This window comes from Camelus ferus, chromosome 13 (genome assembly GCF_009834535.1).
Source record: "Camelus ferus isolate YT-003-E chromosome 13, BCGSAC_Cfer_1.0, whole genome shotgun sequence".
Taxonomy (NCBI): domain Eukaryota; kingdom Metazoa; phylum Chordata; class Mammalia; order Artiodactyla; family Camelidae; genus Camelus; species Camelus ferus.
In genome coordinates this window covers 38,008,856-38,024,781 of record NC_045708.1, presented here as the reverse complement: position 1 = coordinate 38,024,781, position 15,926 = coordinate 38,008,856, and the positions used below count along the sequence as shown (strand labels likewise).

General features: G+C 34.5%; 1 protein-coding gene across 1 annotated transcript in view; it reads right to left on the bottom strand.

Annotated features, from left to right (window-relative positions):
• ZYG11A (zyg-11 family member A, cell cycle regulator) overlaps positions 1-15,926 on the bottom strand; it is a 55,107-nt gene that overhangs the window by 13,658 nt on the left and 25,523 nt on the right. Inside the window, 3 exon segments of the mRNA XM_032494652.1 lie at positions 810-874; positions 3,285-3,461; positions 5,329-5,469. Coding sequence (XP_032350543.1) covers positions 810-874; positions 3,285-3,461; positions 5,329-5,469 — 383 coding nt within the window.

Sequence of the window (15,926 nt, the reverse complement as noted above, 5' to 3'; positions counted from 1 at the left end):
ACTCATGCCCTTTTATAGGCGCAGTTGTTCCTCAGCTCCAACTGGTGATTGCCATACAGGAATGAAGACTGACTTGAGAAAGATCTTCCAATTCATCAAGAGAAAGGGGAAATACAGATTTCTTTTTTTTTTTTTAAATGAGGAAGACCACTTTCCCTACTCTATTTTTAAAAGTCAATTCCCATTTTAAGTACACACTTTAATTAGATTTGAGAATGGCTTAGCCTACAACCCTGCATCCACAAATGATATAGGCTTTGTTCATGTCAAACTGTGCTTAATTTTCCTGTTGGCAGCAACTATGTTTTTGAACTCACAAATCTGAGAGATTATAACAGCCTCAAGAGGAATCACTCTGGAGTCTATGATGATGATTTTTAAAATTACTATCAGTAAAATAATAATAAAAAGAATAGCTAATATTTAGAACAGCTTATAGGTCTAAGCTAGGCACTGTGACAAGTACCTTATAAACATTATCATATCCAATCTTCATTAAGAGTTACTATTTTGCAGATGAGGAAACTAATGCAAAGATAATGGAACAGCTAGAACTTGATTCGATGTTTGACTCTCTGGAGCCCATGTTCCTCCCACCCCCACTGACCTGAAATGGAATTACACTTGGTAGACATTTGTAAGTACAGTACTTCTAAACACTTCTTGGAAGAAGCTCAACAGAACATTCTGCCTAAACACCTTATCCCAGTCTTAATTAGACTCTTGCTAGGCTAATAACCAAAAGACAACAATGCTCAGAGTAACAGTGATCAACACCCCAAAATCAGATAGTTAAATTTTATACTTGCCTGTCAAATGGAACATCCACAAGAATCCTGGAATTGGTTAAGGAGAGAAGACAGTTCTTCTGTAACTTTAAGGAAATAAAGGAAAACAATTCTGAGCAAATGTATACTCATTCTAAATAAAGGTTTTAAGCATTTGGAAGGTGCTATCAATAAGCATTTCTTATTGAGAGCTCAATGTGTACCTGACCCTCTCCAAGTTCTTCATTTAATCTTATTAAACTCTGTAACATTCACCTTTGCCTAAAGAACAATCTTTTTCTTTTTTTGGCAAAGAGACAGTCTACCTTACCCCTTAACCCCTGGAACGCTGCCTGCCTGTGTGTCAGTCCAAATTAATTACCAGAAGCCTTGCCCATCTACTGAAAGACAAATGTCCTTCCTAGAACTAATAGCTAACTTTGTGATACAGCTTCTACTTTCTAGCTACGATTGCTAGGGGGTGAACTAGGCCTTTACACGTAGGAAACAAAGAGAAAAGGCCTCCTGGGAAAGCCATAGGAATAGAAAAATGTAACTTCTCTTCGAAATGCCATGAGTAGGCCAGTATGACAGCAGTATAGTGTTTGAGGCAGGGGTAGCAAATCTGAAATGCCAATAAAAACTAAGCAGTAACATAAACAAGTGAAGAAGGCTGAGTGTAAAACAATGGGGCAGTGGTAGGAATTGCCACAAACTGGAGAATTTATGGCCTTTTACAGGGGCGGCTGTTACTCAACTCCAAATGATGATTGCCATGCAGGAATTAAGATTTAATTGAGAAGGATTATCCAACTTTTCAAGAGAAAGTGGAAATACAGATTCTTTTAACAGAGGAAACAGTTCCACTGTTCCCTCTTCCAATCAATCCCAACCTTGCAAATCCCAGCCCAAGAAAACTACAGCATTATAGATTACTCTTTTCTAAGGTTTCACAGAAATAAAATTATACAGTATCTACTCTTTTATGTCTGGCTTATTTTGCTTAGCATATAATGTTTTTGAGATTCATCCATGTTGCACGTATCAGTACTTCATTCCTTCTTATCACCAAGAAGCATTTTCTTATATGAATATAAAACAATTTGTTCATCTGTTGCTGGACATTTGGGAAGTTTTCAGATCAGGGAGGCTATGAATAAAGATATTATGAACATTTGTGTATAAGTCTTAATATGGTTACATGATTTCACTTCTCCAGGAGTGAAATGACTGGGTAATATGAAAGCTGTATGTCCAACTTTTAAAGAAATTATCAGACTGCTGAACTGGTGGTTGTATCATTTTACACTGTTAACATCAACACATGAGAACTTCAGTTGATCTACACCCTTGTCAATACTTGATATTGCCATTTTAAAAATTTCAACCAATCTAGGGGGTACGTAGTGGTATCTAGGTGTGCAGTGGTATCCAAGTATGCCTTTAATTTGCATCTCCCTGATAAACAAAGACACTGAGTATCTTTTCATGTGCTCATTTGTCATCTGCATATCTTTGGTGAAGTATCTGTTCAAATCTTTTGCTTTTTTAAAAAACTGGCATTTTTGTCTTATGCTACTGAGTTAAGAATTCTTTATATTCTGGGTAAAAGTCCTGTGTCATATTTATGAAATAAACATTTTCCCCAGCCCCTGGCTTACCTTTTCATTTTTTAATGTCTGTGTGTATGTTTGAGCAGAAGCTTTTAATTTTGATGAATTCTAATTTATTTCTTTTCCTTTTTTTTTTAACTTTTATTGAGTTATAGTCATTTTACAATGTTGTGTCAAATTCCAGTGTAGAGCACAATTTTTCAGTTATACATGAACATACATATATTCATTGTCACATTTTTTTCGCTGTGAGCTACCACAAGATCTTGTATATATTTCCCTGTGCTATACAGTATAATCTTGTTTGTCTTTTCTACATATGCCTGTCAGTATCTACAAATTTTGAAGTCCCAGTCTATTCCTTCCCACCCCCTCTCCCCCTTGGCAACCACAAGTTTGTATTCTATGTCTGAGTCTCTTTCTGTTTTGTATTTATGTTCTTTTTTTTTTTTTTTTTTTTTTTTTAGATTCTATATATGAGCAATCTCATATGGTATTTTTCTTTCTCTTTCTGGCTTACTTCACTTAGAATGACATTCTCCAGGAACATCCATGTTGCTGCAAATGGCATTATGTTGTCTTTTTATGGCTGAATAGTATTCCATTGTATAAATATACCACATCTTCTTTATCCAATCATCTGTTGATTGACATTTAGGCTGTTTCCATGTCTTGGCTATTGTAAATAGTGCTGCTATGAACACTGGGGTGCAGGTATCTTTTTGAAGTAGGTTAACCCTAATTCTTATATATATTTTATTTCTTATTTTTTCTGTAACAAATATGAATTCCTTTTCTAGTCTCTCTCTTTCTCTTGGATAGGATGAAAAATCAGAACTAAATAATACCTACTTTTCATATATTTGTCCTGAAGTAAGAAGCACAAATATTCAATTCAAATTACCTGCTGGTAATGGGGAAAATTTTTCAGAGCCTTGAAAAGTAGACAGGTAACCTCTGACAGCAGACGAACAGGCATCCCCTTGGCCAGGCCCTGGCGTGTTAAGTTGAGGGCGCAAGCACTGGCTGTGAACTGTACTGGAAAATCCAATGGATGATTCCGCATTCCTATAGCCACAAGCTGAAGATAAACTTGTTTTTAGTGGCATATGACAACATTAGCATTCTTTATACACTCCTGTTTTTGTCTTAGTTGCCAAAAATATTTGCTCCTCAGGACAAAAAGTTAATAGATATCCCCCACCCTCAGCACTTATTTTTTAGGACATCAGCAATACCTTCCAATCCAAATGCAGACATTAACTAGCTGTGTGACTTTAGGCAAGTCACTTCCTTTCTCTGGACCTCTGTTTCCTCATCTGTGATTTCAAAATCATCTATTGAGCCTCCCTCTATCTAAGGCATTCTGATAAGCACTACAGGGAACACAACATGGATCACTTACACCCTATCCCTTAGCATAAAACCCTGTGAAAGAAATAAGCTATGGAAAAAATAACATTGTTAGGGACGTGAAAAAAAGCACCATAAAAAAAAAAAGCACCATAAAAGAGGTATAAAAAAAGTACTATGCCAAATAGCTATGCAGGGAGCAATCATTTCTGATACAGAAGCCAAAGACTTCACACAAAGCACATTTAGGCAAGTTCTCAGGATTTGGACAGGAGATAGAGGTAGGAGTAAAATGGAGAAGGAATTCCTAGGGAAGGGAAATGTGACAAGGAGAAACACAGGGTGGACAAACAGATGGGATGAATCCACCAAGAAAGGAGGAAGAAATTTGAATCTGGAAGAATCTGAAAAGCGGTAAAACCTAACATTAGAAAGGTAAGTAGAAGACAGACTGTAAAACCTAGAAACAAATGTAAAATGAAGATGTTGTACTAGACTTAGACCACACCTGCTCTAATATTTAGGGACGTGATCCATTTCATTTAATAGTCCCATCTCACCTCAGAGACCAGTCTGCTGATATACGCATGAACCATGGTTTTGAGACACCAGAGCCCCTCACTTTGACAGCAGTGTGAAATCAGACCTAGAATATACTTCTAATATGGAAAATGCCTTTTTTCTATATTGCTCAACTGCTCTTAGGATTTCAATAGACCTCCATCATCGGCAATGTAAACATGTAGAAAGCAAAAGAAACATGATGGTGTTTAAGTTAAAAAAATCATACAATCATAGATATGAAAAGGAATTTTAGAACATGCAATTTAATCTCCTCATTACAGATGGGAAACAAAGATCCAGAGCTGTTTCCTTTATAAAATACTGCTTTTAAGTATGACTATATCTAATCTCCCATGAGTGCAGAAATAGCCCTCTTTTTATGGAACTGCAAAGAATTACAAATAATAAGAACAAGGTGACTTTAAGACTCTTCATTTTTATGTTAGTTCCATTTAATTTTAAAAAACTGCAGTTTTCTTTCCCAAACCACTTAATACTGCCAATTACATTTAATATAAATTCATCCTTCTATAAACCAAAGAAAAATATGGCCCTATTGATACTGGTAATTTTACTTTATTTACAAAATATTTTAAAATGATAGATTTGGCTATCTTCAATTATTGTTATTTTGTTACATTCTTATTGGAGATACTGTTGTGTTTTCTTTCAGAAAATTATATTTAAGATTTTTAAAGAGTAAACAAATGAATAAATAAAAAACAATGTTTAGGGCAAAGTGAATTCATGTTTATACATTAAGTACTGTTTTAGGCAAAATAGTGCAATGGTTCTATAATCGTCTTCTAAGACCAAATCCAATAATTTTGATGATTCAAATGGATTCTGATGCTCAAAACAAGAGATAATCTGTCAGTTTAAATCTAACATTGTTTCCTTTCTCTATGAGGGCACTTTGACTCAAAGTAGAATAAGGCATATAAGTTACTGTATTCAGTGTGTTTGGTGAACAACTTTAATTGAACCAAGTAAAAGTGATAATAAAAACTACATTTTTGAGGTGTAGTTACCTTTAATATAGCAGGCATGGTTACCTGCATTGAAAATGTCTCTGTGAAGAGCCTGTAGAGGGCTTCCTTCATAAAACATGACCTATTCCTATACCGGTTCAGTGCTTCTGAAATCTGAGTCATATTGGCTCCTCCAGCAACCTGGAAAGCAAAGATGTTACCAATAGGATTCACCATTCCTCTTCAAGCACAGGCTTTTAGGGACCTTGAGTATTTGAAACAATAAATATTTGATTAAATGTTTCAGGAACCTTACAAAGTTGATCTCATTCAATCATAATTCTGATAGGTAAATGTTCTCCTCAACCTCATCTTTACAGATGGGTCCAGAGAAGTGATAGACGCTGCTAAATGTAACAAACCAATTAAAGCAGTAGGGCAAAATTCATACCATCTCTCTACAACTATATTACAGCTGAGACCTCAACTGAACAATGAATAGCATATAAATGTTTCAGCAACCAATAACCATGAGTACATGTCTTCTACATACTCATACAGGATAAATTAGACAATAAAGACAGGAAAAACCCACATAAAATAACTAAAATAAAAAAGGAGTTGACCTTTTATAGTACTAATTTATTTAGTTATTATTTATTTAATATAATTCTCCCTTGCTACCACTGAAGTAATAATTTCAAAAAGTCTATATATAGACTTTGAGTCAGAAGGATAATGGTACCCTAGATAAAACTAGATATGACCCAGTTTTCAGCATTCCTGGGTGGTGAAGAAAAAGAATAAAATAAAGAAGTAAAATTCAGAATCTTACAAAATGAAAAGAAAAACAACCCTTCTCCTCTCTACCATGACCAGCAGTAACATTATCACCCACTGAAGAAACATCACATCACTAAATTGACAGAAGAGTGCTTTTGAATTAGGAACCCTGTCAATTAAATGCCAAGAAATAAGAAGATTCAAACCAATTCCACATACAGCTACTGTTAAAGAATTTTTAAAAAAAAAAAAAAAAGCAAACCCACACTTTAAAGCTGAGAAAAACCCATCCAATAAACAACAACAAATCAGAAGAAAAATGTAACACTTTAAAGTGAATTAAATATTCTTAATAAACATTTTGGGATATGAAAAAATACCTCCAACGAAAAGATGAAACAAGGGTTCATTAAACTTGGGAAAGAAAAAGACAAAATCATATCAAAACCAAGTTACAAAGCATCGAAGGAAGAATAGAGTTGAATAAAATTTTATTAAGAGGAAGAAATGCAAGAAACAAGAGGCGGAAATTTTTTAAAAGAAAGAAGTAAAAAAAAAAAAAATCTAAGATTGAGTGCTGATATAGAAAAAAGACAAAGAAGATCCAACACACATATACGTGAAGTTCCTGGGTGGGAAAATGAATATTTAAAACTACTATCAAGGAAAACTTTCCAGAAATCAAAAAAGACCTAAATCAACACACTGAAAGAACCTACCAAGTATCTGGGAAAACTGACCCAGATCAAGTCTGACACATATCACAGTATAAGTATTAAATTTAAAGGTACATAAAAAAATCTTCAGGGACTCCACATAAAAAGATCAAACAAATTAGAGCATTAGATGGTCATCTGACTTAACAAGCAAAATACAGAGAAATGTAACAGTGGAGAAGCATTTTCAAGAATAAGGAAAGAAAAGGGTAAACAAAGGATTTAATAACCACACTTACAACTTCCAGAGGAAAGTTTGGGCAGTAAACTATGGTTCATTTCCATCAATTTCACCTCTTACCACAGTAACAGCTGTTCATGCCCTCCTACCTGCAACCACCAGTACGTGTTCCTAGATCTGCCCACACTTAGCTTGTGGGAGTCCTGGACTCTGTCCTCAAATATCATGGATCTGTGCTCTGATCCCCAATTGCTGCTTCTGACAACAGGTACAAAGAGGGGACAGCCACTGTGTTGCACCCCCTTGTCAACTGTTCAAAGCACCTGTCCCATCAGCTAAAGTAACTTCCAGGGGATTTAAAGGGCTAGTGCCCCTCCCCTTTGTTTTTCTTTTCCCCCTTTTAGGAGACAGAGGTTGATGACTAAGACATTCAAAACAAATGTATATACAAAGAAAATTCCTAAGTGACTGCATATGCCCAGGAAAAGGCTCAAAAAAGACCTAAAAAGCCTTACAGTTTATACTTTGGGCTGATTCTTGACACAGATCCAAAAACCAAAAACTTCAAACCCTAGGGAAGAGAGAGAATCTGATTTCCAGAGTTACCATATTATTAGTTTTATATGTCCAGTTTTCAACAAGAAAATCACAAAGCATACAAAGAAATAGAAAGTATGGTCCATTCAAAAGGAAAAAAAGAAAAATCGAAAGAAACTGTCCCTGTAAAAGACCTGATAGCAGGTCTACAAGACAGACTTCAAAACAACCAACCTAAAGATGTTCTACGAACTAAAGGAAAAATGTAGGTTAAAGTCAAGAAAATGATGTATTAACAAGAGAAAACTCAATGGAGACTAAAAAAACTAAAAAAGAATCAAAAGGAAATTCTGAAGCTGAAAAGTACAATAATTGAAATTTTAAAAAGAAATCACTAAAGGGATTCAAGACAGGTTGGGGCAGGAAGATGAAAGAATCAATACACTTGAAGATAGGATGCTGGAAACTGTGTCAGAGGAACAGAAAGCAGAAAGACTGAAAAAAATTAACAGACCCTAAGGAACCTGTGGGATACCATTAAACAGATAAACATATACACTTTAGAAGTCCCAGAAGACAATTAAAGTGGCAGAGGATATTGGGAGGGGTGGGGAATAGATGCAAAGTCTCCAAATTTGGTGAAAGACATGAATACAAACTTCCAAGGAACTCACGGAACTCCAAGCAAGATGAACTCAAGAACACTCACAGCAAGACACATTATCATCAAACTCTCAAAGGTCAAATATAGACCTTCGAAAGAAGCAACAGAGAAGCAAATCATCACATACAAAGAATCCTCAATAAGATTATCTGCAGATTTCTCATCAGCTTTGGAAGTCAGAAGACAGTGGGGGTGGGTAATAGCTCAGTGGTAGAGCATATGCTTAGCATGCATGAGGTCCTGGGTTCAATCCAGTATCTCCATTAAAAAAAAAAAAGTTCCAAAAGACAGTGGGCTGATATATTCACAGTGTTACAAGAAAAACATTGTCAACCAAGAATCCTGTATCTGGCAAAACCGTTCTTCAAAAGTGAGGAGAGAGACATTTCTATACGAACGAAATCTGAGAAAGTTCATTACCACTAAACTTGGCTTGTGAAAATGCTCAAGGGTGTCCTGCAGGGTGAAATGAAGGAACATGAGGCAGTAACAAGAAGCCATGTGAAGAAATAAAGCTCTCAACAGACATAAATACAAGGGCAATTACAAAAGCTAGTGACATTTTTTAGCCTGTAACTCTACTTTTTTGTTTTCTACATGATTTAAGAAAGAAATCCTTTTTAAAAAGTATTAATCTAAAAGCTAGTGCTGGGGGGAGGATATAGCTCAAGTGCTAGAGCACATGCTTAGAATGCACAAAGTCCTGAGTTCAATTCTAGGTATTTCCGCTAAAAATAAATAAATAAATAAACCTACCCCCCCCCCAATAACAAAAATAAAATAGATTTTTTAAATTAAATCAAAATTTTAAAAAGTTAGTGCTGTTACTTTGGGTTATAACTCCAAATTTTATTTTCTACACAACTTAAGAGAAGAACACATTAAAAATCATTTTTATTTTATGCTTTGGGGCAGACAATGTATAAAGATGTAACTTGGGGGCATCATCAATTAAAAGACATTGGGACAGAGATGTAAAGGAATAGTTTTTATGTTATTGAAATTAAGCTAGTATAAATTTACATAAGAGTGTTATAACTTTATGATGTTAAATGTAATCCTCATGGTAACCACAAAGAAAATAGCTATAGAATATACACAAAAGGAAATGAGAAAGGAATTTAAACTATCAAAAAAAAAATCAGCTGAACAAAGAAAACAGTAATGCAGGAAATAAGAGACAAAAAAAAAAAAAAAGCTATAAAGCATATAGAAACCAAAGAACAAAATGAGAAGAGTTCCTTCTCATCAGTAATTACTTTAAATGTGAATGGATTAAACAAGCTAAACCAAAAGCTGGCAGAAGGATGGAAATAATACTTGTTAAAGCAGAGATCAATGAAATAGAGAATAGAAAAATAATTTTAAAAATTATTGAAACCAAGAGTTGATTCTTTGAACAAACCAACAAAACTGACAAATGGATGGACTAGGAAGAAAAGAGACTAAGAAAAAAAGGGCTCAAAATACAAAAATCTGAAAGGAAAGTCAGGACATTACTACCAATTCAACAGAAAAAAAACAAAAACAGGATTACAAGAGAGTACTATGGACAACTATACCCCAAAAAACTGGAAAACCTAGATGAAATGGGCAAATTTCTATATATACAAGATCTAATAAGACTACATCATGAAGAAATAGAAAATTTAAATAGACCTGTAACTAGTAAGAAATTTGGATCAATAATCAAAAATCTCCCAACAAAGACCCGGTTGGTTCACTAGTAAATTCTACCAAATATTTAAGGAAGAATTAATACCAATCCTTCTCAAAATTTAACAAAAACTGGAGAAGGAACACACTCTTGACTCATTCTATGAGGCCCACATTACCCTGATACCAAATCCAGACAAAGACACTACAAGAAAAGGAAACTAGAGATTAAGACTCCTTATAAACAGAGATTTAAAAATCCTCAACAAAATAAGGACAAACTAAATTCAGCAGCATATTAAAAGAATTGTATACCATGGCCAAGTGGGATGTATTCCTGGAATGCAAGAATGGTTTAACATATGAAAATTAATGTACTATATATACCACATTAGCAGAAGGAAGGAGGGGAACACATGATCATCTCATTTAATGCAGAAAAAGCATTTGAAGAAATTCAACACCCTTTCTTGGCAAAACACTCAACAAACTGGGAATAAAAGGAAACTACCTCAATTTAATAAAAGCCATGTATGAAAAATCCACAGTGAATATCATACTCAATGGTGAGAGACTGATCACTTTTAAGATGAGGAACAAGACAAGGACACCCACTTTAATAACTTCTGTTGAACACAGCAATGAAAGTTCTAAACAGAGCAATTAGGCAAGAAAAAGAAATAAGAGGCATCCAAATTGAAAAGGAAGTAAAATTATCTGTTTGCAGATTATATAATCTATATATGTAGAAAACTCTAAAGATTCCACCAAGAAAAACCACAAAAACCAAAAATCTCACCCATTAGAGCTAATAAATGACTTCGGCAAAGTTACAAGACACACATAAAAATCAGCTGCATTTCTATACAGTAACAATGAACAATCTGAAAAAGAAATTATGAAAACAACTCTATTTACAATAATACAACAAAGTACTTAGAAATTAGCCAAGGAGGTGAAAGACTTACACAATGAAAACTACAAAACACTGCCAAAAGAAATTAAAGACATAAATAAATGGAAACAGTATCACTTGTTCATGGATTAGAAATCTTAAAATGTCAATACTACCCAGAGTGATCTATACATTCAGTGCAATCCCTACAAGCTTCCAATGACCTTTTTGGCAGAAATACAAAAACACATTCTAAATTTATATGGAATCCCAAGGGATTCACATGTCCTGATTTCAAAACTTTCTACAAAGCTACAATAATCAAAACACTGCTGCATCAGCATAAAGACAGACGTACAGACCAATGGAATAAGATAGAAAGCCCCCAAATAACCCTTCATATATTCAGGCAAGCGATTTTTGACAAGGGTACTAAGGCATTTTGGTGGGGAAGGGACAGTCTTTTCAAAGAAGTAGTGCTGAGAAAACTAGATATCCACATGCAAAAGAATAAAGTTATGGAACCTGACATAAAACCATATACAAAAATCAGATCAAAATGGATCAAAGACCTAAATTTAAGACCTAAAACTGTAAAATTCTTGCAAGGAAACATGGGGCAAAAGCTTCACAACATTGGATTCAGCAATGATTTCTTGGATATGACACCAAAGGTACAGGCGACAAAAGAAACACAGACAAACTGGACTTCATGAAAAAAGACAACCCACAGAATGGGAGAAAATATTCACAATCAGATATCTGATGAGGAATTAATATCCAGAATATATAGAGAACTCCTGTAAGTCAACAACAACAACAAAACAAACAAATAAACAACCAACCTGATTCAAAAAATAAGCAAAAGACTTCAACAGACATTTCTTCAAAAATAAACCAGTGGTCAACAAGCTCCAGAAAAGATGTTCAATATCACCAATCAGTATAGAAATGTAAATCAAAACTTCAGTGAGATACCACCTCACACCATTAGGATGGCCATTATTGGGGGGAAAAAAGCGTTCGCAAGTACGTGAAGAAATTGGAACATCTGTGCACTGTTGGTGGAAATGCTGTAGAAAACAGTATGGAAGTGTCTCAAAAAATTAACAGAATTACCATATGATCCAGCAATTCCACTTCTGGGTATATACCAAAAGAATTAAAAGTAGGGTCTCAAAGAGGTATTTGTATACCCATGTTCATAGCAATGTTATTCATAATAGCCAAAACATAGAAGTATTCCAAATGACCATCATTAATAAATGGATAAGTAAAATGTGGCATATACATGATGGCTATTATTCAACCTGAAAAAGGAAAGAAATTCTGTTGTATGCCGTAACATGGATGAACCCTGAGGACACTATTTTAAGTGAAATGAGCCAGTCACAAAAAGACAATTACTATATGGTTCTACCTATAGTGTAGTCAAAATCATAATAACAAAAAGTAGAATGGGAGTTGCCAGGGTCCAGGGAGAAGGGGTAATGGGAGTTAGTATTTAATAAGTATAGAATTTCAATTTTACAAAATGAAAAAAGTTATGGAGATGAATGCTGGTGATGGCTGAACAATATTATGAAGGTATTTGAAACCACTGAACTATATATACTTTAAAAGAGTTAAAATGGTAAGATAAGTTTTATTTTATATGTATTTTACCTCCACTGCCCCACCACAAAATGGGAATATAAACTGACATAGGGTGATCTCCGAGACATACTGCTAAGTAAAAAAAGCAAAGTACAGAATATATCTGCTATGCTACCTTCTGCATAAGGAAATTTAAAAACCTAAATACTTGTGCTTAGTACTGTGACTATGCCTTTAGTTAAGAAGAAAAAGAAGAGGGGTGGGTATAGCTCAGTGGTAGAGTGGGTGCTTAGCATGCATAAGGTCCTTGGTTCAATCCCCAGAAACTCCATTAAAAATAAATAAATCTAATTACCTAACCACCAAACAAAACAAAACAAAATTTTTTAAAGGAAAAGAACTGCAAACAAATCTTGAACTCTTCTTTATAGGTTTGTGTTTCAAAGTAGTATAGATACAGCAATTCTGAAACTTCTAAATGTGTTGTAGGATTATGCAAATATGCTGATGCTGTTGGGAGCCAAGGTTCTCATTGTGGAAAAGAGAGAGACAAACACAGAATACATGAAAAGGCAAAAAAGAATGGTGTGAGGATGGACATTTGGAAGTGGTACTTTTAAACTTATTTCACATATTTCTTAGCTTTGTTAGCCGGAAGGGCTTAAAAACACATTTAGTACACAGCTATTGGTTTCCTAGTAAAAGGAACCAGAGCTTCTGGGAGAAATGTCTGATTTCAAAAGCGAAAACAGGGAAGAAGCCCAGAACATCTTAGTGTGCCAGATGTAAGTAAAGTAAGTAAAGAAGTAATCAAAATAACAACAACAATATGGGGGCATGTAAAAAATGACACAGGAGCCACTTTCAAGGAGCTCTTGTTGGACAACTTGTGGCAAATTGAGCATTGAAATTATTAAGAACATTATGAATTATAAACCACCCAAAACAACAGGAATCAATGAGTCCAAATGGAGGATAAATTAGACAAGTAAGATGGAGAAGGCAAGGGCTCTTCCTTACAGAATGCCTACTACTAAGTGTAGAAGGAGAGCTGAAGTTGGAAAAATCATCACTTTGCAACTACTGCAGTAAAGCTTGGTTCAGGCAAGAATCATCACAGGATTCTAAATCTAGATCAGATAGTTTGATGAGGACCAGGATTTTGGTATAGTCCTGGAATATCTTATAAATCACTTATTATTGCAAGAAGAATAGTGATTATCTTTGTAGCATAGAAACAACACAATATTATATAGATAATATTTTATCTATACCTAGATATTTTATCTAGTATCGGAACATTACTCTGACCATGTGATGAAAATTAACATGACTGATGAGGGACACTGTGTGCTTCAGGATGTCATACACTTGAGAAGGACACAACATTCCTTATGTGGTATTCCGGGCAGAGAAGGAAGAACCTGAATGTAATTATGAGGAACATCAGACAACCCCAAAATGAGAAACATTCTTCAAAAAAGCCAACAAAACAGAGCTGCTCTGTATTCTTCAAAAATATCAATATAATAAAAGACAGGAAGGACTAAGGAACCCTTCTGGTTTAAATTATAAAGAAATACGACAACTGAATGCAAAAATGATCCTGGACTAAAAGGACAGATATTTCATCAAGGGCATTACTGGGATAATCAACACTGGAAATATATATAAAAGTATTACTTCCATATTAAATTTCCTGAAATTTGATAGCTGCATTGTGATCATTAAGGAAACTATCCTTGCTCTAGGAAATACAAACTAAAGTACATTAAGGGGTAGACGGGAATGATGTACGCAACTTACCCTCAAATGGTTCAGGAAAAAAAACTCGTGTGTGTGTGTGTGTGTGTGTGTGTGTGTGTGTGTGTGTGTGTAGACAGGATATGATATGATAAAACAAATTGGCAAAAAGTTTAAAACTAGTGATCTGTCAAGTTAAAAATTATTTCAAAAAAAATTTTCAAGTACTATATATAGATCAATGGCCCAAGGAGCTACACATTCCTAAGAATCTAAACACTGGATATATTCTAAAAATTTTTTAAAGTTTATGATCATCCAGATCTAAGAGCTGAAAGAGAACCAAAGGATAAGACACAGTAAGACCAAGCAGAAGACCAGACAGCTGGTGCATCATCCTCTCTCTCCTTGGCTTCCTATAAATGCCATTACAAAAGAATCTTCATAAGGGATTCTTACTACACCCCATCAGTGGATCAACAAGGATTTCCTAGCAAATGAAAATGTTACATGGCTTTCAGTAGTAAAGGTGGGTGCCCTTCTCCATCCATTTTAAAGGGATTGAAATACATGTTGCCCATCCTAACTTTGGGTGGAAGAAATAACATATTTGTTGTGTTAGAAGGTTTTCACTAACACTTAATTTCATCCCTTTTAATTTAAGCAAAATTTAATCAGCACAAGCAACAAAAATACTTGGTATATTTTACATCTAATTTGAGAGATACTTAAATATAAGATTTTCTGAAACATACCTTTTAAAGTCACCATACCTTACACTCCACATAAGTCTGAATTAAGATCTTTAGAGTTTCTTGGTTTCAGGAAGATTGTGGTCTCTCCTCTCCATTCCCACTATATCCAACATTATATAATGCATAATTTAAATTTTTCAAAATAAACTAAACTTACAAGTATAGTTTACTGAAACAAAACTCATTTTCTTTTGGGGTCCCCACTCTGATAGTATCCTAACTACATGCATAATCTCTCTATAGAATATTCCAGCACTTCTCCCATGTTACTGTATATACCATGAGTTAATGTGTCAAAATATATTTTTTTAATTGCTGTGGTTTTCTGATCACTGTGACATGATATGCCATTAATCTGACATAGGCCTAGATGTACATTCCTGGTAAACAATTCTCTACTATATACATTTAATCTGAAAGTTTAAATTATCTATTTGTAGCTTCCACCTTCATTAAGATGCTAGAAAGTTAAAAGAACTTTAGAATTATACAACCATTGCTATTTTCAAATCAAAAGAATAAAATGTGAAAACAACTAATGACTGCAAGTCACTTTACTCTCACACTTTAGGAGGAATTACATAAGTATAATTTAATTATTTTTTTAAAGGGTTCTTTTAAGGCAGTGGTTCTGAACCTTGGCTGCACGTTAGAATTACGGAGTTTTCAAAATCTTGATGCCCAGGCCAAGTCCCAGACTAATTAAAGCAGAATCTCTGGACCATGGGACACAAGCATCAGGATATTTTAAAACTTCCAGAGTGATCAGAATGTACAACTGAGGTAGAAAGCCACTGTTTTAAAAAAGAAATATTTTAGGACATAAATATTTAAATATATGCTGTTTTAAAAATAGCACCATGAGAGGCTATAAACACACCCTAGCAAATTTTCTTAAGGCGCTTTTAAAAATTGTTTTTTTGTCATACCTTCACCAAAAACAGTGTTAGGCATATTGATCACCTGCCTTACTAACTATACCTAGCTGTTAACAGAGGTGAAGAACACTAGTTTTAGAGTCACAGACTTGGATACAAGTCCCAGTTCTACCATGTAACAGTTCTATGACTGTGGATAAGTAGCTTAACCTCCCTGAGCTTCCATGTCCTCATCTGAAAAATGGGATGATTAA